General features: G+C 36.7%; 1 protein-coding gene across 1 annotated transcript in view; it reads right to left on the bottom strand.

Annotated features, from left to right (window-relative positions):
- Positions 1-26,959, bottom strand: part of ctdp1 (CTD (carboxy-terminal domain, RNA polymerase II, polypeptide A) phosphatase, subunit 1) — a 125,424-nt gene that overhangs the window by 64,612 nt on the left and 33,853 nt on the right. Inside the window, exon 11 of the mRNA XM_079442090.1 lies at positions 17,355-17,511. Coding sequence (XP_079298216.1) covers positions 17,355-17,511 — 157 coding nt within the window. The remainder of the gene's footprint in view (positions 1-17,354; positions 17,512-26,959) is intronic.

The following is a 26,959-nucleotide window of genomic DNA, read 5'->3' as shown; positions in this document are numbered from 1 at the left end:
GGAGACTCCAGGAAGGTTGCAGTTCTGGAAAATGGTGGCGCTGGAGACTATATGTTTGATGGTTTACACCTAATTCTTCACATTAATTCTTAATTATTTTGCAGTTACCGTGTGTCTTATCTTCTCCATCTGTTTTTGTCTAACCCCGCTGTAACCAATGAGCATTTCGCTGACCAATGGTCATGTCTTAACTTTACAATTTCTGTATTGCATTAGTTTTGAATATTTCTCATTGGGGATTTAATCATTTTTGACTTTTCAGTTAAATCTCTTTTTTGGCTCATTTTATCTGTAAAAGAAAATGTGCCTAATAATTCTGCACACATGAATATAAGGAGTTTTTCACTTCCAGCCTTCATGGGCAATTATATATCACTTATAAATGATTAATTACTAAATTAATAGTAGTTATTAAGATTGATGTGGTTTGGAATTGGTCAAATGTTCTTGGAAATAAATATGATCAGAATATCATCGTGTCTAATTCACGCACTGTAAAGATGTGCTCACTTTACACAGAGTGTGCGTGATCGTGTAATCGAAAGTGAACTGCGAGCGCTCATTCAAATGTGATTTCCCTTATTAATAGCGCAAAAATGATATACAATATTAGACTGTTTGCGGGAGCGGGACACATGTTGCGGGAGTGGGCGGTAATGGCCAGACACTCAGCGGGAGCGGCTCAAGAAAACTCTAGGCTGCACATCAACACAGGCTAAGTTTTTTTTTTTCGCACTACCCCATCTCCACCCCAATTATTTGTGCCGTTTCGTTCTGTGACAGCACATATAGGACAATTTTGAAATAGCGCCATAAACTAAATTTATTTAAAATTTAATTCAAGCACTTTCAAGGACCTATGTTTGTTTTCAAGTACTTTCCAGGCCTTGAATCCATATGTCTGAAATTCAAGTACTTTCAAGTACTTTCAAGAAGAGTGGGAACCCTGAATAACACACTCTGCAAAATATCATCTAATTATCATTATCGAAAAAAAGAAAAAAAAGAGATCTCTTTTTTTCAATATTGCACACCCCTACTTGAAAGTTACTACTCTGACTGCCAACAAATCTAAAGAATGTATTTTCAACTTTATTTTATTTGGCAAATATTTTGTCCATAAAAATTTTTTTTTTCTGATTGAGGTTGACTCACTGCTCACATCTTTTTGTCTGACTAGCAATAAAAAAAATCAGGTCTTTGGAACTATATAAAAAATTAATTTCTATTCACTAAAGTTTAGATTGCTTTCCTTCATTGCTCTTTTATTTATTATTATTATTATTATTATTATTATTATTATTATTATTAGTGGTGCTTGCCAAAGGCAAAGGCCTATTGAGGAATGGTGTGCTCTGACTTTTATAAGCGATCGGAAAATCGGCCGAAAAATCCCATAGACAATGCATTGCGGCCAACTTTGACGGCTCGTAGCTCAGAGTGAGAATTTCGTAGAAACTTGTGAATCACCACATTTGAAGAGGCTATCAAGCGGTGCGAGAACATACCCTTGACAGCGGCCCATGAAACAGCATCTGAACACGTTTTTCCTACTATGGTAATATACATAAGAATTTTGCACTGAACATAACTCTGCATCACAATGTCATAGAGACATGGGGGTGGGCTCATTTTACTCAGCTAACCAATAAGACTCTCGGGATCATTATGACCACGCCCTAGCAACCATTTAGAGCACCCTAGCAACTGATTACATAGACTGCCATTATAAAGGGCCAGATGGATATCTTTAGATCACAGTGTTGTAGAGACATGGGTGTTTTTTGACTCGGGACAGCAAACAACAAATCATGAACCACCACTGGACCTTCCTAGCCACACCCTAGCAACCATTATTGATGACCCTAGCAACACAAACCCAAAGAGGCGTATCTTCAAATCTGAATGTCATAGAGATATGGGGGTTTGTTTATGTCATTCATACTGACAAGCTGTCTTTGAAGTATAATCATTGGCAGCTGCCAAGCCACTCGCTAGCAACCAAACAGTGTACCCTAGCAACCATATGGCAAGACCTATATCTTTGCATCAGAATATCGTACAGACATGGGAGTTGGTTCTTTTGACTCGTGCTAGCAAACCGGACTACAAACATGCTAGTTATGCTAACAGTGAATAGCTACATGCTAATAGTCATTAACTAAGTGCTAAGTCAGGCTAAGAACATGTTAATAAATCTATAAAACTCCGTAGTAACAATCTGTGAAACTAGCAACTGCCTAGCAACACCCCAGGTACCATAGCAACCTCCACAAGTACCCTAGCAACCGCATAGCAACACCCTAGCAACCACCCCAAGTACCCTAGCAACCACATAGTTACCCCTAGCAACTGCCCTAGCTACCATCCTGGGTACCCTAGCAACCGCATAGCAACAACCTAGAAACCACCCCAAGTACTCTAGCAACCACATAGCAACACCCTAACCACCACCCTGGGTACCCTAGCAACCATCCCAAGTGCCCTAGCAACTGCCTAGCAGTGCCATGGAAACCACTCAAGCCAACCTAGCAACCGAGTGCAGAGTTTTACCACAGCAAGCACCACTCACATTTTCTTCAGGAAATGTACATTCTAGTTATTATTATTATTATTATTATATTTATTCCCCTTATTGTAAGCTACCAAACCCCTTTTTGTGTTATTTTTCCTCTTCGTATGTATACAGATATTCTACAGATATTCTTACTTTTACTACTTACTTCTATCGTGAATTAGAAGTCGTGGCCTAATGGTTAGAGAGTCGGACTCGTAATCGAAAGGTTGCGAGTTCGAGCCCCCGGCCGGCAGGAATTGTAGGGGGGGGGAGTGAATGTACAGCGCTCTCTCCACCCTCAATACCACGACTGAGGTGCCCTTGAGCAAGGCACCGAACCCCCAATTGCTCCCCGGGCGCCGCAGCATGGCTGCCCACTGCTCCGGGTGTGTGTTCACGGTGTGTGTGTGTGGATTTGTTCACTACTCACTGCTGTGTGTGTGCACTTGGATGGGTTAAAGGCAGAGCACCAATTTCGAGTATGGGTCACCATACTTGACAATACGTCACGACTTTTTTTTTTTTTTTTTTTTATCTTCTTTTCTTTGTTAATGTCCTCATGAAGGTGTTTGTATATTTTCATCTGTTTTTTGAAAATTAAAAAATATGTGTGGGGGAAAAAATGCACTCTTACAACCCTCTATAACATATTATAATATAATCAACAAGAAACAAACAGTCAATTCATGAGCAGTAGATCACAAGCGATATTTGCATAAATATGAAGTATTCATTGATCGTGAACTGCTCTGAAACCATGAGCCTGTAGAACGTGCAGCACCGCCACATTTGACATTATGCAGCACTCATATTTATTTCATGAAATCACAGCCTTTTGAAGTTAAATAATCACATTAGGATGTATCGTGATTCCTGGTTTTCCATCCCCAAATTTAAGACTTCTTAAAATGATAATTAAGGTGTTTGTTATAGCATTTAAGATATTTAAGAGTTAAATCAGATCCACAACCCTATACAGTAACCCTAAATCAGATCCATCTGAAAGTTTTAGACTTTTTAAGGGCCTGTGGGGACTTTCGTACACATGCTTCCAAACACATTTTACAGTTCGCACACATCTATTTTTAGTTGCAAATGCAAGTGAAATGCACTGTCGAGCCTTGCATTTGACAAGCTCTCTTTGTCACCTCGTACTTTCCAGCCACTTCAAGCATAGCCGCACGTTCAACAATCACATTCCTCAGCACCACATCAGGGTCATTTCACAACTCGACTACTGCAAAGCCCTTCTCAGCAGCATTGTGTTCTGTACGTACGTATCTACCAAACACTCCCCTGAGTGCTTGTTTTAAATGTACGGACATACTCTCATGTCTCTCAGGTCTTTGAAATGCACTGACTAATGGTTTGGATAATATTCAATTTATAACACTGCTCCTGCCATTCCTTCCTCACAGGAATGACAACAGACCCTCATTAGGCACTATAATCAGCCCCTTTCCACAAAGAATTCCTGCAGGTTCAGGCCGAGCACCTTCACCATCTTGATCCTCTCTGAACTAACAACAGTAAGAATGTTTCTGGTACTTGCCTTTTAGTGTCATTTCTGCATCTGAAGTCACTTTGGTATGCTAAGGACACACAAAAGGTGCTATAAAAAAAGGTAACAGAGGAGATTAAACTGATGAACTAATACAAAATAAAATTCTAATTAGAATATGTAGCAACATGAGCTCCTGGAAGCAGTCTTTCTTTGTAATTTTTGGAACAACAAAAAAGCAAATACGCCTACTTTTTAATGTGGCACAGAAGCAACATTGTGTTTGACTTCTCTTATGCTTACCAAGGCTACATTTATTTAATCAAAAACAAAAAAAACAGTAAAAACAACAATATTGTGAAATATTACTACAATTTAAAACTTTGAATAGAAAGTTCAAAAGAAATATAAACAGTTAAAAAAAAAAAAAATGTCTTTGCCATAATTATTATTATTTTTTTTAAATGTCTTTATTTTATTACTTGTCAATTTACTTCCTGTGACACTGAAGAGTAATGATGTAGCTTTGCATCACAGGAATAAATGACATTAAGACATATTCAAATAAAAACATTTATTTTAAATAGTAATATTTTCAATATTTCAATAATACAATATTTCACAAAAGTGCTGATTTTGCTGTAGTTGTGATGAAATCAATGCAGTTTTGGTAAGCATAAGAGACTTCTTTTCAAAAACCATTTAAACTTCTTACTGAACCCAAACCTTTAAACATTTGTGTACATTTGAGGCCATGCATAAAACATTAGGCTCCTGTTCTCACTCTTAGCTTAATCTGAAAGCATGTGAGACAGATCCATCAAGTCAAACATAAACCACTTACAGTCAATCATAAAAACAGTTACTATGGGGGCTGATATCAAATGTTAAAGCAATGCTGCTCTAAAACTCTTGAGACGAGTATAAATCTGTAAGTCTATTATTTGCACTGGTATTGTATCATACAATTATCACCAGCAATAATTATGCACTGCTGCCCTATATGGCCCTGTAATGTAATACATCCTACAGCTGCAAAAACGGCCCTCTATTCTTGACAACTTAAGTGCTGTGTCTGGAGTGGGTGGGTTTATGGAGTCACATAAAACCATGTTTAATTATATGAAAGTGAATATATTTGGAGGAAACCATGCATATGGATACAGACCTTTAACACCCAGCATTTGTTATTCCAGGTTTGAGGTACTTCATTTGCATTCTCAAACATTTGAAAGTGACAAAAAATAGTGGAACTCTGATGGCGAATGCAGAAAAAACGATTCTGTTTGGTTTTTGTTGCCAAGAGGGCAAAGCCAGCACTTAGCTTTGCTACTAGCAATCTTTCATTTGAAACAAAGTGAATTCACGCCCCTTGGCTTTAACTTTCAGCATTTGTGGAGGACTATTTTTTGGGAGAAGAGGCAGAGATAAAGGGCAGCAGACAGAGAGAAGACGGTGTTCTAATTTCTCAACTTGTTAGCAATTAACATGGTGCTAGTAGCGGTGAGGCGGGTCCCAAAGAGAGCTGAGGTGTGAAATGTGCAATGAAGCTGATAACGGGGTGCTAGAACTGCAATCAACCACACTTCATCACACACATTCTCAGAGAACGGACTCACAATAACAAATAAACCGGCTCCTGCTTTCAGAGTTAGACACGACTCGCATCACAGCAGCACTGACATAATGTGACTAAGTTAACAAACAAACACATCTTAGTGTGAACTATTAAACTCAAAGCCACACCTGTCTGTCAGTTAACAAATCCTCATCCATGATGCCATAAAAGAGAAAAACAATATGTGATGCTGGACCACAAAACCGGTCATAAGGGTCAATTTTATGAAATTGAGATTTATATATCATCTGAAAGCTGAATAAATAAGGTTTGTTAGGATAGGACAAGATTTGGCTAAGATACAACTATGGGAAAATCTGGAATCTTAGGGTGGTTTGATTAAGTGGATATATTTACGGTAGAAAATTTACAATATATCTTCATGGAATATGATCTTTACTTAATATCCTAATGATTTTTGGCATAAAAGAAAAATTTAACATTTTGACCCATACAGTATATTGTTGGCAATTGCTACAAATATACCCCAGCGACTTATGACTGCTTTTGTGGTCCACACCTGAAGCAACTAATTAAGGTCTTCAGGACCGCTTGAAAATTAAAGGCAGGTGTGTTTGATTAGAGTTGGAGCTGAACTTTGCAGGACAGTCGATCGCCAGGAGCAGGATAGGGCAGCCCTGTGCTAGAATGATTATTTCTTTCCAAATAGAGCTATTTAAGTCACCTGATGAAAATCCTTGTAATTCTTTGTCATATCGCAAAATTGCAATGTCAGTTTTTCCCTAATCCTGCAGCCATAGTTGTCTACTAACCTAAATGAAAAACATCACCCCCAAATCTCTACCTCTTTTCCAGAGAGATGGTGTCGGATCTCGTTCTAGAGCCAGTGATTGGCCAGAGCAATATGGGATCCTATCGCAAACTGATTTAACTTGAAAACCAACCGATGACAATGCATGGCTGTGGCTGAAAGCTGTCATTCAATATTTCTTTCCATATCTTTTTGTAGACCATTTTTCCTAAAGTAAAAATCTAATCTGCAAAATCACTTTTTACAAGTGCGATGCCTTCCTTGGGTAAACGCCACACTAATTTGAATCAGCAATGCGTATCAGATCTCATCAGGAAGCATCGGAAACCATGAACACATTTCTAAAGCACCCAAACCGCCAATCGCAAACAACTCAACTGATACAATCAGGCAAGAGTATGCAGCAGTTGTTGTTTAGAGAATGACTGCCACGATATGTGGAAGCGTGCATATCTGACCAAATCTTTGCCTCCCACTGAGAAAACAACAACAGATTCAATAACATATTGCCTCAGACATATCTCTTTCCCCCACATGGTACGAGGACATTAAGCCAAAGAAATAACCATTTCAAACTGCAGGCCAATAAATCATTGAACGTTAAACATCCCGCCTCATCTGATACAGGACTTAACATTTGAGCGGTTGAGTTGTGGTATAAGGCCACATTCCCATCAAATATTGCAAGCTGCTAGACAAGATAGTAAGACATCTGGATGAGAAGGTCATGTAGGCCATGTGCCCATCATGATTTCACAGTCCTAAAATGCTTCTTGGCAAACCACATTGTGATTTCAGGACTGTGGTTCACTGGTGACATTTCAATGTTGAGTTTTGCACCACAATATGATAACTGCCAGGCAGCCAATTAGGGATTCATTTTTTTCTTCATCAAAAGCTTTCTGAACACTGAAGAATGCCAAAGACATTTGGGCTGCAGAGCTAATAGAAGCGGGATGACATTTGAAAGCACATGTTTTCTCCCCACCTCAAAATTCACAGCACTCAGGCTTATGTGCATTTCTTTCCCTTTAATGGTGATGTTTCAGGACCAAGCCAACCTGGGATGGCTGCATTAACTCAGAATAACACAAAGATATTATAAATACAGTACTTCTGAAATAAATAAATGCCAAAATAATCCTCTGGCACTTACCGGCCGCATAGAAAAACATAACAGTTGATGCACATCCAAGAGATCAATATGGCTATATGGTTGCTAGGATGTTCTGAATGGTTGCCAGGGCTCAAAAATAAGGACTGCCCGATGGCCCGGGGCCAGCAGGACAGACTCTCGGGACAGCTGACGAGTTTGTCACTCGCCCAATCGGGCCACTGCTGCATCGTCACTAAGTGTATCATTTGAAAGTGTTTTAAGCCTTGCCAATTTACAACTTCAAAGCGATTTTAAAGCAATCAAGCAAGACACTAAAGACGACTACATTCTATACTCACGCACTCGCGTGTTCTGTGTGTACAGTGCGCATTCTTGCGCTTGAACAAACAAATACATACAAAAGGTATGTCCAAAAAAAAATACATGCCCTTCTTGGTGAGTAACTTTGTAGTTTTAACTATTATTAATCTATATTTAATTTATACAGTGTAGTACAGATGGACATTTTTGTTTTATTTCAACTGAATTGGGGGTATATATGAATGTATCTCTGTGGGGAACTGACTGTATTTAAAAAAAAAAAAAAAAGTTTACATGGCGTTTTCTTTTAATCTTGCGTCTATAATGCATTTAAAGTGTTAATAAGTGCTGCACTGCTTTGTTTACAGCGGCAACCAAGGAAACGCTGTATTATTGCTGTTCCATAAGTGCCACCTGCTGGAAAAGACAGAATTAGCATTTTCATTCAGCCCGTCTGTATTTCCTAAAGCATTAAGCCCTTTCACACATACAGACTTTTCCGGAAAATTACCGGTAAATTGCCGTAAACGTGTGTGAACAGGACCTTTTCAAAAATACCGGAAAATTCGTTCCGGCAATTTACCGGTATGAGAAGTTGTAACATTACCAGTAAATTGCCGGAATTCTGCTGTGTGTGAACGCAGAAGGAAAATGACCGGTATGAGCACGTACGAGTTCAGAACGCGCTGATGTAAGACGTCTACTCTGGGCCAATCCAGAGCAGTTGAAATTCAAAATTCAACAGCTCTGGGCCAATCATAACATTCTGATGCAGATGACGCATTTACTCCACGCTGTGTTTGAAGTTGTGTAATGCGATGTCTCTGGGCCAAAAGCAGCAGCACAAAAATAAAAACATCAACAAAAACACTGATCGTGTTTACCCCTCCATGTTTACAAACACAACACTGGGAGGCACAGCTGTTTAGAGGTCATTTCCGTTTTATGATGTCAAAGAATTTACCGGTAATTTAAAACCGATGTGTGAATGGTGCTTTACCGGAAAAAAGACGGAATGCCGTTGCCTGTGTGAACAGCGCAGTTTTGAATTTACCGGTAAAGTCGTTCTTGTCATTTTATGGCAATTTACTGGTATTACTGTGTGAAAGGGGCTATTTGTATCTTTGTTCTATATATTCAGTTGTGCTATTGTTTGTAATTTGTTCATTTGCTCTTATTTACTGACTGTTTACTTGTCTTTAATATTTTAACTTTATATTTGTTAGGCTAGTAGTTTTTGCTGTGGTTTTGAAATTGGAACAGAGAATTGTAAAACTGAATTTATATCTAAACTTTGGTGTCATATAAGCTTATTTATTAGAATACAAAATAATACGGGTCAAAAACAATGATAACAGCAGATATTTAATTTTTTGTGGCAGGGCCAGTAGAAAAAATCCTTAGCATTGAGCCCTGGTTGCTCACTAATTTATTTAAAACAATAGGATAGTCGGCATGCCAATGTTGATGTGAATTGTATCATGGGAAATGGGAAGCCACTGTTTCAAGTCCAAATTTCTGTGTAAAGACAGCAGGGACTGGTTGGCAAAATGAGCTACACTGAAGCAAACTAAACGAATCCAACAAAAAGCCTTAGCATTTAACTGGAAACCTTTTGACCTTAATGTATCCTTTAGTCCAGCAGATCACAGTTCACTCCGCTTGTGCTCGCACCATGAACTCTTGTGTAGTTTATGTTCAGACACGGAAAATGTCACATTAGCACAAAACGCTCCAGATGCACTCACGAACAAAAACCTTGGTCAATCTCAATTCACTGACAGATTGATTACATGCTAATTCAACAATCAGTGATGGCATCAGCTAGATGCTAAACTAATAGTTGATGAAAAAATAACTCGGCTGGTCAATGGACACCAAAGGAGATGTTTAGTAGAATGTTCACACTACTTTTTTCCCCATACAACAGTAAGATCATGTTCATTTTTAGGTTTAAATTAGACTTTAAATAAATTACGTTCATAGCGATAATTATTTATTTTTTGAAAAGAGCATCAAAGCATATGGAGGATCGTCTGTAGCTTGTATGTGTAGAAGTGAAAAAAAAATTTTTTATCAAAAAGAAAATTCATTAAAAAAGAATTTGATAGTCAAGCCAGCTCCAACATCCACACAGACAACTTATTTACCTTATATATGCTGAGTGTACAAAACAGATGTTGACATTTGAAAAGCACTAATTGAATGCCACTGTTTCAGTCAATGATTTTTTTTTACATACATACATACATACATACATACATACATACATACATACATACATACATACATACATACATACATACATACATACATACATACATACATACATACATACATACATACATACATACATACATACATACATACATACATACATACATACATACATACATATTACTTGTGTGCTGTTTTTGAAGACTTGTGAAGCCACACAACCACTGTGAAAAAGTGTGTTTTTTTTGGCCATTTAAGAGAAAACTACTATAGGCTGTTGTTGTATGAAAAAGAGCAACATGAACATTCTTCAAAAATTCTCCTTTTGTGTTCCATGGAACAAAGTCATGAGTTTGGGTAAAATAATGACACAATCCTTATTATTTTTTGGTGACGTACTGCTTTAGCTAAAGACAGAAAAGGACACACAAAATAAACATCTACTGAAGCAGAATATGCCGCATGAATAAATAACGGAGGATGGAGGATTCTTAGCACATTTATTGTGTGCCAAAGCCACATTCACCAACAAATGAGATCACTGCTGACCTCCTACACATAATATGGATGTAACAATTAGCATAATTAACCTGGCTGGACTCTCTGCTTAAGTGGAAGTCCCCGCTGTTTATTTGCACACCTACCGGAGACAAGTCATGACTCTGAGAGAGAGTGAAAAACAACTGAGGATGATGACGCCATTACAAAAGCAATCAAACCTTCTCTGAATGATTTTGGGAGTAATAATTAACATTCGCTTTCACTTGGGTCAACATATTCTTCGCATTAAAAGAGCCTGTGAGTGACAGAAATGTATTTTGCAATGCATGAAAGGAGAACATTAATGCTACCAGTGTCCACACCAGACCTTCAACAAGTTAATTCCTACTTCCTCCGAGCAGCCATGCAAAAAGTGCATATGAACGGCTCCCTCAAATGTGACTTTTCAAACAGTAATTTATGTTCAATCAACCTTAGCTTTCTCACATATTAAAAGCCAGCTACAGCTCTCTCCACATGCTAAATATAGAAACTATTCTATTTCCAGTCAGCGGGTCTGGTGAACAAAAGGACTAACCCCCTCAATATCCCAATTCGCAAAGTCCCAGAATAATAACGCTGCGGTTTCCTGCACCTCAGCGGAGATGCCATATTTGGTGAGTAAGGGGGGCTATTCAACAAAACCCGTTAGGCTGCTAGAACAATGGGGCACAAACTGAGTGGTGGCAAATGGTACCCATAAGTGACTATGGGAGAGAAAATGAGCTTAGGAACAGATACAGAACAGGTTTTACATCTGCAGCCTCATATGAATGACATTTTATAGGATCTCCACGTCAGGATATTTTACTGAAAGAGATTTATGGTCGAAATAAAGTGTCTAAATAGAAGGTTGCTATAAAGCTGGAGCTTGATAAAGCTTGATGTTCCGAGTCATTTTGATATTAGATGTAATGTCTGTCACCATGGATACTTCTAGTAAACATACGAATCACACGTCACCATAAAACATGACCTTTTAAATGAACAACATGCTTCATTTTTGTGCAAAGCCACTGTGCATGATTGCAAGATGTATTATACACCATTGTTTTAAAGTCTGGAAAATGTTATGTTTTTGAAAGCAGTCTTTATGCTTTAAGCAGTCTTTGATCAATAATCAGTAATATTGTGAAATATTACAATTTAAAATAACTTTTCTATTTGAGCTATTTAAATATCCTTTGATCAAAGCTGAATTTTCAGCATCATTACTCCAGTCTTCGGTGTCACATGATCCTTCAGAAATCATTAAAGCGTGCAGTATGAACGCTTCATTTCTTTTTAGGCAAGGCAAGGCTATTTATATAGCACATTTCATAAATGGTAATTCAAAGTGCTTTACATGGAAGTAAAATAATCATAAAAAATAAATCACAACAATAAAACGATATAGAAATTGATTTAAAATGAATTTAAAACAGTTAAAAATAGAAAATGATTATACATAAAATACAGTGCAATCAGTTCGGACATAGCACAGTGCTCATTCGATAAATGCACAGCTAAACAGATGAGTTTTGAGTCTGCATTTAAATGTGGCTAATGTTTTAGCACATCTGATCTCTTCTGGAAGCTGAGGACGGCATAATAAAATGATAAAATAAATGAACATTATCTTGGGATGCTGTCGAGCTCTTGAGTCAAACAATATTTATGCCTGACATATTGGTTGTGGCATGAAGCACGGCAGACTGCATGTGCCCCTCAGAAGCGCTGAGAGGTGTTTATACTCCGTGTTCACCCTGGCACGACTCTCCGAAGTGACAAGCAGCGGTGTGGAGAAAATATCAGCTGAACCAGCAAGATGCAGCACTGAAAAGTAGTAGTTTGCCAAACTTTACCCTAACAAGGAACAATATTACTTGTTCAAAGGCAGCTTACTGAGCACAAATATAGCTAAATTGGCAAAGCATGACAATGCTAAGGTCATGGGTTCAACTTCCAACACAACGTAATTGTACAAGGGATTTAAATTTTCAGGTATTTTTATAATCAATTGTCAACATAATCAGCTTAAAATAATATGCACTACCAGTCACAAGTTTGTGGTCAATACGGTTTTTACATTTTATGGAAGACGTCTCTTACACTCTCAGAAAAAAAAAAAAAGGTACAAAAGCTGTCGCTCAGAGGGTGCCCTTTCAAAAGGTATACATTTGTACCTTATTTACCCCCAAAGGGTGCTTAAAAGTACATATTAGCATTGTAAAGGTATATATTTGGACTTTTTGAAAGGCACTGACCCAGTGACAGCTTTTGTATATTTTTTTCTGAGAGTGCATTATTTGAACAAAAATACAGTAAAAACTGTAATATTGTGAAATATTATTACCTAAAAGTTCAAAATTCCATACTTTTCCAGACTCAAATTTCCAAACCTCTCAGTAGACCATATTTAGCATATATGATTCATACAGCATTGTCTTCAGCTTTACATTTGGTATATTACAGTCATCTGTAAATATTTTTATTTTCATTTTTTTCCCATTGATTTTCTCGAAGTGACAACATACAGAGCCCCTAAAGTATAAATAAATAAATACAGACTTTTGCATGCACACAAGAATGCATGTTTATGCATTATAATTTCTAGTTTTATATAACCCATTTCATCTTACTATGAATAAAACGAGAGCATGAATGCACATGAATTTAATCTACTTGCTCAAAATTTCATCTGTGGTGGCGGATAAGTCATGACTCAAAATAGGCTGATGGGATTTGTCCTATTTGCCAAATTCAAGGGTCTATAAAAAAAGACTGGTGCTGTAAACAGTGTTGAAAATTAGGGCAGTATGTCATATTTCAAGGCCTTAGGTCTCTTTAACGCACAGTCAGTGGCGGCCAAGAATCCACACAGTGAAACTGACTGATGACACAATAGGTGGCTCAGTGTGTATTGTCCTGTATGCTAAGTTTAATGGATTCTCATGCGTGCAAAAAAGTCTGTATATTTTAAATTTTTGCAAAGGTGCTTGAGGCTATGTAATAGGGATGCAACAATACCATCAGCTCACGTTCAATACATACCTCGTGTTTTTAACCACGGTTTTCGGTTCGGTTCTGATGGCTTGGCACATCAGTGTTTTGTTTTTGCGAAATGCGATTTTTAAAACAAATTTAAAACATTTTTAAAACTTCAGTACACTGGAGAAAAACATGGATTATCATATGTCTACTTCAAATTTCTTTTAAAAGAACTATTATTTTTTCCTATTTTTAAAAACAGATAAATAGTTGAAGATATAAAATAACAAACAAATGCCCAGTGTCTTATAGGGTTTAAGTTTTATATGGTTTACAGTTTATGACAGAATTCTTATTGAATTTTACATTTCAAAATCAAATCTCCCTTAAAATGCATACTGAAGTCTTTTAAAAAAATAAAATTACATTAATTTTTACAAAAAGTACAATTAAAAGTCCAAACGTTTGCACAAAAGGTAAGCGGATAAATTTACAACTGTGCAAGAGGCAACATCAAAGCATATCTAAAAATGTGCCTATGAGTGTTAAAGGTAAGACGTGGCTTAGTTTCATCCATGTGTGAGAGATTGAAGGTGAACGGAAGAAAAAAATAAAATGAAGCTATCTGACCTGGGAAGCGCAACACGGCTGTTATGAACACCGTCAGCAGTGACAGGATTTCTGACGTGGACTGCTGAGATGTTATAACTGCTAAGCGGAGAACTGAGACAGGCCGACAAATGAGAGCGAAGTCAAAAAAGCTCTGAAGCGGTGTTTCTAGGTCAGTGATTTTAAGAGGACGCCATGAGGCACATCTTTCTCTTTCACACTTCAGAGAAAAGTGAAAAAAGACAAGACAAATGCAAAAGAAAAAGCTGAAAAAAAAAAAAAAAACTCATTCCATATACATCCTGACGCGGCACTTTGAGCTACGAAAGTGTAGCTGATGCCAACAATGCTGGGATAAAAGAAATAATCCATGCAGGGTTCATCATTTCAAGCACACCTTTTTTTTAATCACACACCCATAACCAATTTTAAAGATCAGATGAAATAATTAATAAAGCAGAGCCAGTCAGAATGAAGATGACCTTAAATGAAGAGCAAGGTCACAAGAGGAAGGCTGTACGGAAATGTGCTCATAAATAAGCAAAGTAATACACGTACAAAGACTCATCACACAGCAATAACTCTGATCCAGTATGCCGACAGAAAGATAGCACCCAGTTTGCCCATTATTGTTCTTCATATACGTGAAAACTCTTCTCTTCATTACTTCTCACTTTTAATGGGATAATTCATCCAAAAATTAAATTAGCATCATTTTGTGATCATTTACTCACCCTGTTGTTCCAAACCTGCATGAATTTCTTTCTTCTGCTGAACACAAAAGAAGATTGTTGGCATTCAAACAGTTGACAGAAGCAATCGACTTCCATATTTTTCTATACTATGGAAGTCAATTGGGACCAGCAACTATTTGATCATCAACATTCTTAAAGGGTTAGTTCACCCAAAAATACAATTCTGTCATTAATTTCTCACTCTTTAGGTTGTTCCAAACACAAGACTTTCATTCATCTTCGGAGCACTAATTAAGATACTTCTAATGAAATCCTAGAGCTTTCTGACCCTGCATAGACAGCGATGCAACTGCCATGTTCGAGGCCCAGAAAGGTAGTAAGGACACAGCAACACTGGTAATACTTTTGGGGGAGGGGTGCAAGTTCATTTGAGTTTTCCCTCGTTTCCTATAAATTAAATAGCCTACACAAAGTTTAATAAAGTCAAAATCAGTAAACACTGTGGAACCAAATAAATAAGAAACGAATGTTTAAAAAAACTTCCCAAAATCACCTTAGATAAATGGCAACAGTCTTTTCAAAATCCAAAATATTGAATTTCAAAATCCATTTCATTTCGAAACTAAATCTCCTGCCATCGGCTTGTCTGTCTCACCTCACCCTACTTGTCAGTCAGCTCGACTCGCTCCTCACTTGTTAAATGAAATCTGACTCCTGCTGTTGATCTGTGATGCCATTGTTTTTCGGTACGCTGCATTGAGCAGCCACGTTTAGTTTTTAATTGTAGTCTTTCCTCTGAACTATATAATTTTTATTTCAATAAAAAGATCAAAACGGCAGTAGGAGGCAGTGCCACGGTGAGCAAGTGACATAACCGGTGATGCCGCTTAACCCCAGTATCACTGTAAATATCGCAGCAAGCCTATGTGACATCAGTGGTTCAACCGGAATATTAAGAATTTATGAGAAAACTTTGTGTGCAAAGAAAATAAAAAAAGACTTTATTCAACAATTTCTTCTCTTCCGTGTCAGACATTGCTGCGTGACATAGAACCCAGATGCACTTCTTTACAAGCAGAAGACAACGCTCGCTCTACCATAAAACAGTCTTCGTAAACATGTCTTCGTAAACAGCAGATTTCGAGAGAGAGGGTGACTTGCTAATTTTTTGCTCAAGCCTTACTTATTTGAACCAGAATATACACACGATGAACTAAGAGAGATGGACTTTCTACATCATAATGCCAGACAGGACAAAGAGTTTTCTTTGCACACAAAAAGTATTCTCGAAGCTTCATAAATTTACAACTGAACCACTGATGTCACATGGACTATTTCTGGGCCTTGAATGTTTCAGTTGCATTGCTGTCTATGCAGGATCAGAAAGCTCTCGGATTTCATCAAAATACCTTAATTTGTGTTACAAAGATGAACGAAGGTCTTACGGATCTGGAAAGACATGATGGTGAGTAATTAAAGACAGAATTTTTATTTTTGGATGAACAATCCCTTTAAATCCCTTCTATTATGTTCCACAGAAGGAAGAAACTCGCACGGGTTTGGAACAAGATGAGGGTGAATAAATAGCAAAACACTAAATAGTCCGTTCCTAACATAATTAATTCCTCAACTTCCTGTTTGGCAAATGCATCTTTATCAGGCAGGAACTTCATTTTAATTTTCAGCAATTCAATTTGCACTTTGCTATGATCACAGTAATTTGCTTCTTACATGTCCTCTTCAAACGGTCTCGGCATTAATATTCAGCCAATCCTGATCTCAGAGGGTGATTAACATTGGCTCATCGTCAGGGAATGACTTCAGGATATTTGTTCAGGATTTTTAATTAGCTTTTATGAATCTTAAAAGCTTTGTGTTTGGGGAGGAGGGGGGTGGGGGGTGCAACTGTGGCTCAGTCATGAATTAAACATTTAACGCCACCGTAAACAATTCAGTACATGAACTATCAACACACATGTCAAGCAGGACAACAGCACAGCAATCAAACAAAAGAATCAGCATTAAAAGGACAACCAAAGAAAAAAATATGAAAATAGATCCACCTAAATCTGACTTTAAAGGGGACATCGGGATGCCCATTTTCCACAAGTTGGTATGATTCTTTAGGGTCTTCATGAAATGTCTGCAACATACTTTGTTTAAAATTTCTCAACGGTAGTGTAAAACAACATCCTTTTCACCTTGTCAAAAACAACTCTGTTCACAGCGACCCGTTTCGGTGCATGTCTCTTTAAATGATAATGGACTCACCCCGCCCCTCTCTTCCATGGAAAGGAAAATCAATTCGCAAATAACCATAAGAAATATAAAGTGTGGGACTTTTAACTTTTCTTACTACTTCTCACTTCATACTTTTATAACTAGTAAAACTAATGTTTATAAACATCTGAAGTCTATGCAATGTCCTCATTTAGCTAAGAAAGTGTGTGTGTTTAACCTCTTTGTCCATGCTATCCAGGTCTTCTTTGCACAGCATGTAGAGCGGCATGGATTCAGACATGCTGGGCTGTCGTTTCCTGCGGGAGGGTCCAGGCTGCTCATCGTCAGGACTCGATCCTGCAGCCTCATCCGTCTGCTGAGACCCCTGAGCTGACCTGAACAAACAAAGAAACAATCAATGGCTCAACATGCACACTCCAGATCAGCGGCAGCTGTAATCAGTCACCGGCTGAAATATGTTTATCAAGCAAAACAGGCTGAGTTTGCTCTGACTGAACACCAAAGCAGGACAGCGGATCCCCCGGTCTGAGCAACACCTAAAAAAAACTAATCAAAAGTAAATCTAACACACACACACACACAGCCCAAGCCTGTCCACAGCAGACAGCAAACATTCAATCACATCTCCACTTCCGTCAGAGAAGCCACAACATGATAATTATGATAATTCAGCACAGAGAGATAGATGGTCAGCGCAGACAGCGTCTGAACCGCTTAACCTCACTACATGTGCTCCCACAGTCTGTTTAAACAAAGTATTGAACAAGCATTTTTAATCAATGAGTTCTTAAAAACTTGAATCCAAAATCTGGGTCTGTTTTGACCTGGTAGAATGTAAGCTTATAAAACAGTCATAGATTACCTTTTTTTTTTTTTTTTTTAAACAACTACATTTTATCCGCTCAATAACTTCATTAATGAGTGAAAGTTTCACTCATTAATGAAGAACAGTTTTGAATGTTACTGTGTTATGTTATTACTACATTTCTGCCCTTTCAATTAAAAAAAAATTTGACTTTTTTTTTTTATTTTTTATAATTAGTATTTTATTGAGTTTTTGAACATCACTGATACATTATAGTCAACATTATAGTCAACTTTATAATTTGAATCTTAACATGTATCCCATAGTAATGTCTAATAAAATAAAATAGTCAACAATAATCAAAAGCAACAAAAAAAAAACCCCAAAAAAAAAATAAAAAAAAATTTAATAATCGAATGTACATTTTTCAACAACAAGCACCATGCTCTCATCTACTAGCAATATATTGCACATATTTTCCCCATTTAGCCACATATTTTTCCACCCTGTCATTAATGTTGAAAGAGATTTTTTCATATGATGCCACTTTTGCCAATTCCATACTCCACTCTTGAAAAGAGGGCTCACCTGGGTTCTTCCAATTTCTCATTATTATTTGTTTTCCAATATCAATATTTGTTTTGACATTTTAAATTTTTAAAACTACTGGGCAAAAAAAAAAAAAACTATGATGAAAGAAAAAAAAATGTATTATAAACTTTTATTTGAATATAACTACATTGAAATCAATGTATTTAATTTCTTTGAATTTATAAGTCCTGACTGCTCAAAAACAGTCCACATTTATGAAACCTTCAAATTTATTTTCATACAAAATAGTGAAAGTTTATGTAGGTAAACTTAATATTTCATTCTTCATGCTGCAACGGTTCATCAACAGGCATCAACAAAACGTAGTCACAAAAGTGTGTGTGAGATATGGGAAAAGAGGCTATATAAAAAACATTTTTTGAGACGAATCATATTTAAAGATGTATAAAAAAAATCTGCATAACATCATGTGTAAACTCTCAGTTGATACCTGCGGTAAAAAGGTTGCAAATGCAAAATAGTCTCAATTATCTCAAACTGTCATTACATTGACAAAACACTGTCTGCGGTTGTAGGAAACAGCAAGATAGATGCAAAGACAGGAAAAAAAAAAAAAAGAGAACACACTGATATAACATGGTAATTAGCAACAGTCATTTAAGCAGCATATCTGTGCTTTGAAATATCCAATCAAATGTTTAACTGCTGTGGATGGCTCAGTGGTTTCTGTAGAAACTGAATACAATAATGTTCCGAGTGAAAGGTGTAGCCTGGTTTGTAAAGCAAACAAACTGAAATCACAGCGGAGAAACTGAGGGACACTGGAGCTTAACAAACAGTCTCCTCCTGCTGATATGAGAGAGAGCGTGTCTGACACGAGACAGCAGAGGATTCTGGGAGCTCTGCTGGACAGAGCAGCTTCAGAAAATCCAGGTGTGATGAGTCTCTAACCATTTACTGTCAGATTTCCAAGACAAACTGAATTTCATCAGTCATAACATCATTTAGAAACTAAACAAGAGCAACTTCACAATTTTAAGTCTCAACTCCAGTTTTCTGGACAGTGGATATTTCCATTCAGGTTTAAATAATATAGAGAAAATTGAGTTTCTTAAATAACCATATAATCCTGAGCATGAAACTGGGAAGAGTCAATAAAGTTTAACTTTAAGAACTTTTTAAAACTATTCAGACATTTCTTCTTTTTGATGAACTTTCCACATCTAGTTTCCCGTCTGCTTCTTAAATTTTACTTAAACAACTTCAAAGCGTCAAAAAGGACACGCATCACAGAAGTCTCATCACAGAAGTCTGTAAAGAAGTCAAATGCTATATCCGTCTATAACCCATTAATTGCAATAAGATTAGTGCTTCGTTACTTTTGAAATAGAGTCTCAGATTTCATATTCTGTCCAATTTTATAACAAAATTCAAACATGAAGTCATTTTGATGCTCTTTAATGTGGCGTGGCAGATTGCATTTGCATCATTACTAATTATCTATATTTGTGACCCTGGAGCACAAAACCAGTCTTAAGTCGCTGGGGTATATCTGTGGCAATAGCCAAAAATACATAGTATGGGTCAAAATTATCAATTTTTCTTTTATGCCAAAAATCATTAGGATATTAAGTAAAGATCATGTTCCATGAAGATCTTTTGTAAATTTCCTACTGTAAATATATCAAAACTTTATTTTTTATTAGTAATATGCATTGCTAAGAACTTAATTTGGACAACTTTAAAGGCGATTTTCTCAATATTTAGATTTTGTTTTGCACTCTCAGATTCCAGATTTTCAAATAGTTGTATCTCTAACAAATATAGTCCAATCCTAACAAACCATACATCAATGGAAAGCTTATTTATTCAGCTTTCAGATGATGTATAAATGTCAATTTCGGAAAATTGACACTTAAGACTGGTTTTGAGGTCCAGGGTCACATATTTGTTGTTTTTTCACTTTTGCTCCACCTTTTGAAATAGTTATTCTCACAAATCAAATCTAGTTACAAATCTAGTGACCTTTCTCCTTGAGGAGACTGTCAAGAGCATTTAAAGAGCTGATCTTGGATCAGGATCATGTCACCTATGTCAGACATTAAATGCTCTGTCAACCACAGTCATACTGAATCCATTGCAGTCCAGATTTTTTAGATCAGAATCTGCGATTTATGATCCAGTTTGTTTGCTGGCTTCTATGGACGCAATACGTAGCTTTTCACCAACTGGCAACCCGGGATGTCTAAATACTATTGGGTAAACTGGCAGTGGGCAGAGTCCCACAGACCAAAACAAAAACAGACATCCTGACACATAATTAGATTACAACTGCTTTTCAGAGAAATAAGTATTTGAAGTTGGCATGTTTCCTAAATATCTGCAAACATATTTAGTACAGTCAAAAAATTACATACAGCACCTTTAATAGGCATATAATATGATCATGTGTGTCTTGTTTAGATCCATATGAAATCCACTACATTTTTATACATTTCTGCACTGATTCTGGGCAGAGGAAAAGCTGAAAACTGACATTTCTTCATATTTCCATGTTTCTCATGAACGTGGAAGCTCTCAAATTAGCAAAGTTTTTAGATGTTCATCCACCCATTACCCTAAAAACATGTTTTGGTGGCACATATATTTATTTTCTCTTTTGCTTCCTAGCAACAAAAGAGGAACATGGATGATTTTGTATTGACGCTTGTGTCCTCTCATTTTCCATTCTTGAACCATTCAACAAGCCCTGTTGCCTGGAGACCAGTACAGCCTCTCATCAGCAGCGCAAGAGCACTCACTGCCAGCCTACATGTGACATGTCGTAACAGGGCTCCATGCAGTCCAGCTATTCATTCCACACATCAGGCCTGCTGCAGACGGGCCGTGCAGGGCTGAGCGCTCATTACCATATATTAGTTCAGCTCGCAGACGACCCAAGTGTATCTGGCTGGAAAGTCAGTCAGGTAGAGCTGTGGTTTAAATATCAAATTTAGCTGTGAACTCTTGTAAATGGTTCCTCGAGGACAGAGGATTGCTTTATTAAATTTGTGGCCCCCTACATGGACAGCAAGTGCAAGGATAAGGCAGAAATAAGACAAATGGAAGGAGTCTGAGATCAAGCTGAGAGCGGTTAACAGAGAACGAGAGACAGGATAGGATGCCCAATCTTTCTCGTGGTGTTACACCTGCAGAGATGAGATACAACTATAATCCACACCTAAACCAGCCAATCGATTTCTCCAGATATGTGAGAGCAGGACTGGCACTATGGGTGTCCAATGCACTGGTAAATCAAATAAAAAAAGTTGTGACATGCTTGGTACAACACTGTAAGAGATGGGTTGTTTTTTTTGGATGAACATTTACAGACTGAAATGCTAGGGGCATGGCTGCAACTGGTGCAAAACAACATCACAATCTCCTGAGAAAGCACGAGAGAGAGGTTACATTGACCTTCATGATAAGATTGGAAACTGTTGTCGTTTGATCATTCAGGTGCAGAATTCTGGCACAATACACTTATTGCGAAACCTCAGAGATGTTGCTGAGTAATGGTTCATCTTTTGGTAACTAAAATGAGTGCACCCAATTAGGAGGAAGAGCGAGTCTGGCCAACTTGCTTTCTCGCTTGGAGGGTTGTTCTTAACCTGCACCTAATTTTGACGTATAAAACATGGGGTTTCTTTCAGAAACAGTGGAAGCTCAGCCGTGGGATAAGCGTGCATCGCCCGGCATTTCTCGGACAGGTGTTGGTCTTCCACTGTGACTGAAACGAGCTCCCTCAGTCGTCCGAAGAGTGAAGATGATGGCACAGTTCTGAGGTTGTATATTGGTTATAATACTTTGCTTGGGGTTTAGGTTTAGTATATGCTCGAATTGGTGTATTATTCATTCATAATCATTATCTTTTATCCATTCACTCGTGATCATTCTTGTATTGTGCACTGGTTCATGATTATCTTTCTTGAATGCGTTTATGATTTGATTATCATCATTTTATGCATTTACTTATGATCAGTATCAGTATTAATGATATCAGCTGTGTGTATCAACAATAAACAGTTGTAATTGCTTGATTAGTATGGTGTACGGACCTTTTATTGACACCTTCTCTCGCCGAATTAGCACCTCACTGGTCTCACATCAGTTTTGAAAACCAAAACAGAAACCATACTAAAACAAACACAAAACTAGATGTCCAAATTTTAAGGCCCAGATATACTCATACAAAGTTCTTTTTCATTCTTCATTCAGAAGCGAAAACAAAAGTCTGAAATACCCTTGTAGCAGTTTACTATTAGAGAACATCCCGACGCTGCTGACAGCAACTTTTAGATGAATATGTACTGCATGCTTTCTTCTCAATAATGAAATAAACAAACAGCAACGACAGCGGTGAGAAACCAGCAGTTAAGAAAGCATCTGACTGCATCAATGTCTATATGTTTGCACCAGTTCTGCAATTTGGCACTCCGGTAAAATCCAGTAAAGCTGATTTATATCGTGCTTTATACAACTGAGTTGAAAAATATCGACATAGTGGATATCGCCAAAAAAAATAAAAATAATAATTCATGCATCCCTACAGTTTTTTTCAGCATTTTAGCTATCGACAGGATTTCTACGCTAAAGTTAAACAGAAAATGATTGTGTCGACACTTGAGAAGTTATAGAAGAAATGAACCTGGGGAAGATTTCCACAATCAAAACAAAAACAGAGATCTTAAAAGTTCATTTTGGCAAGCCATTTTGAACTACAGAAACTCCAAATTAATTCCTTTTTGGCCTAATTTTGTTCATTCTTCAATTTCACAAGTATATAGGGGCCTTTTAGTGTGTGAGTGTAGGCAACTTTTTCTGATTATAATGGAAATATGCAGTTTTGCCACTTTACAGCACACCACTCATTCAAGTGTCACAACTGACATGCAGGTTATGGGACAGTGTGGTAAAAAAAGAGAGAGTAAACAGCTTCCAAGACAGATTATAAACAGCACATTGGAATCATTACTATGCTAATAAACTCATTTCTGAACCTTCAGTGGATTTGTTTAGGTCACCTAAAAAATGAGGTTTTCTGCTGTTGCCTCAAACCACACAGAATAACTTTTATAAAAACTGATAAATTGAAGTTACTTGTCTACTGTAACTGTCAAATAACAGGAAGGAAGCCCTGACAGCAGATCTGCATTATTCATATGAAAATAGCATTAAAGAAAACAAAAAAAACCCAAATTTCCATTGTTTACTCAGCCTTATGCCGTTATAAACCCAGGGCTCATCAAGAAGCCTGCCGGCTGTGGTTGGGTCAGTGTGTAAGAGCTGCAGGCCAGCTGACATTGGGCCAATGCTGTATATTCATTTTTTTATCATGTACGTCATGCATATGAGTGTGTTTTTCATTTGGTTTTCTTTGACAATTGGTGGCAAATTCTTTTTAACCCTTTTAACCTTGTATATGTATTGCATAAAAGTTAGAGGTCAGAAATATTTTGTTTTTGAAAGAAGTCTCGTAGGCTCATCAAGGCTGCATTTATTTGATCAAAATACAGTAAAACCCCTAACATTGTGAAACAATTGTTTTCTATTTTAAAATATATTTCTTCAGTGTGATGATACATCAGAAATAATTTTAATATGATGATTTGCTGCTCAAATGCTTATTATTATCAATGCTGAAGTAATTGTGTTGCTTCATATTTTTGTGGAAACTGATACGTTTTTTTTTTCTCAGAATTCTTTGATAAACAGAAAGTTCAAAAGAACAGCATTTATTTAAAATCTTCTTGAACTATGTGAATGTCTTTCCACTTTTGATCAATTTAGCATGTCCTCACTAAATAAATTTTAATTTCTTTCAAAATAAAAATGTTAATGACCACAAATTAAACGCTAGTGCAGATTTGTGTTTAAAAATGTACAATAATAAACACACATATATACATATATATATACACACATATATTACCGCAGGGGCGGGACTAGTGTTGGCCACCCACTCACAACTGCTGCCTCTGTCTCATTTTTCTTGATAAGAAGTGCATTATTTAGTCACAGAAGGTCTTTACGACCACATCAAACGGGAGACGTTTCAGACGCGTGCTTCACTTTGCCTCAGCGCCAGGCGTGAGTCAAACAAGCGCGGGAATGGAACTGTGCGCTCTTCGATTGCACGCACAAATGTGCAGGCGCGTGCTGCAGCCTGTATCATTTCATATCAAACGCGCAAAAGAAACTACGTGCATACGTCAATGTCGTACCGATGTCGTGGTAAGTCATGAAGTTACCAAAAAGGCGATTAAAGCTGCCTTAAAACTGCGCATGCATGTAATATGTTATATATGAATCACATTTAAGAACATGTGTCTGAAATGGTGTCCTGGAGCATCCTAGCATTGTCTCCCTCATCTAACATACTCGATTCAACTCGTCCGCTCATTAGTAGAGACTTTAAGACCTGAAGTGGGTCAGAAAAAAATACGGAAAGAGAGCAGAGAGAAAATACGATGAGTAGGTGTATAGATCTGCGTCATGTTCAGCAGCGGCAGCTCTTAAAGAAACAGCACCCAAAAATAACCTAATAACCCAGGTGCTGTGATATCAGTTAAATCAAAGAACAAAAGAGGAAATCAATCACTTTTATAGCTTTAAAGATTCATCTATATATAATTTAGAATTTAGTGTTTGATAACTTTATTACATTTCTGTAGGCTATATTTCCTACTTGCTGAAGGGCACATGTAAATATAATATTTATTATAATGGGTTTATGTGAAGATTGTTTAAAGTTCACTTAAATTTAAAGTTATTTTATTAAAGTCTAATAAATGTTCAAATTGATAGCGCTCAATTATACTGTAATGCTAAATGGCTACAGTCAATGGTTAAATATTAGGAAAAAAATTACAATATTATAGAGACATTAGTAGTAATGATGATACTGGCCTTCAGTCATAAAAAAAAGATGCCATTAATCAAATATTAAAAAATATACTGTCTTTATTTTGTTTCTATATTAATTTGAAGATTGAATGTGAAATTATTGCAATATAAAAGTATATTTAAAAAGTTTAAATGTTAGGTGGAATTAATCGCGATTAATTTCAGAAAAAACATGCGATTAATTAGTTAATTTTTTTAAAACGATTGACAGCACTAATATATATACACTATATTGCCAAAAGTATTGGGTCGCCCCCTTCTAATGAACAGGTTTGACTACTTTAGTCATTTCCATGAGTACAAATCTTAATGTTTAAGCATATAATGATATTCTAGGGAATTGTGTGTTTCTAATTTTATAGCAACAGTTTGGACAGGACTCTTTTCTATTCTAACATGACAGTGTCTCTGTGTATAAGACACGGTTCAAAAAGACATGATTGATTCAGTCAGTGTGGAGGAACTTGACTGATCTGCAGAAAGCCAAGTCCTGATCCCAGCTGAACACCTCTGGTGTGACTTTATATGCAGACCTTGAGACAAAAACTCATACACATACACTGCTGGTTAAAAGTTTGGGATCAGTAAGATTTTTTATGTTTTTGTGAAATATTATTGCAATTTAAAATAACAGGTTTTTTAATGTACTTTAAAATATAATTTATTCCTGTGATCAAAGCTGTATTTTCAGCATCATTACTCCAGTCTTCAGTGTCACATGATCCTTCAGAAATCATTCTCATATGCTGATTTATAATCAATATTGGAATTTTTTTTTTTTACCGGCAGTGTGTGTGTATGTATGTATACGTACAGTTGAAGTCAAAAGTTTACATACACCTTGCAGAATCTGCAAAATGTTGATTATTTTACCAAAATAATATCATACAAAATGCATGTTATTGTTTATTTAGTACTGACCTGAATGAGATATTTCACATAAAAGATGTTTACATACAGTCCACAAGAGAAAATAATAGTTGAATTTATAAAAATGATTTTGCAGATTCTGCAAGGACTTTCTAAACTTTTTCAAAGCTTTATTTGAACATTTACATTATTTATTTGAACATGCTATTAAACTGTTGTCAGTCAAATTGTCATTTAAAATCCAGACCTCACTGGTAATGTTATTGTTTTAGTGATTATGCAAACAAAAAGTCATTTTATTTGCTGTTTGTTGATTTTTAAGTATGAAACTTGGTGAAGTGATTTATGTTTCGGTACTTTTTGAACATCTCCAGCACATTTTAACAATACCGTGATAATACTGATAACCGTGATAATTTTGGTCACTATAATCGTGATTAGAAATTTTCATACCGTTACATCCCTAGTTAATGCATTGCTTGACTGTGTATATAGTGTGTATTAGGGTTACCTGTAAATTTCACGTTCTGCACAGTGTAATCTCTAATTGTCATCCCATTTGAATTTTATATGATTTTACCCAAATCTTGTGTAATCCCACATATCTGTAATCAGATGCACATTTAAAACAGGAATATAATCTAATTTCA

The sequence above is a fragment of the Barbus barbus genome (assembly GCF_936440315.1).
Source record: "Barbus barbus genome assembly, chromosome: 19".
NCBI classification, from domain to species: Eukaryota; Metazoa; Chordata; class Actinopteri; order Cypriniformes; family Cyprinidae; genus Barbus; species Barbus barbus.
This window is presented reverse-complemented; position numbering and strand designations above follow the sequence as displayed.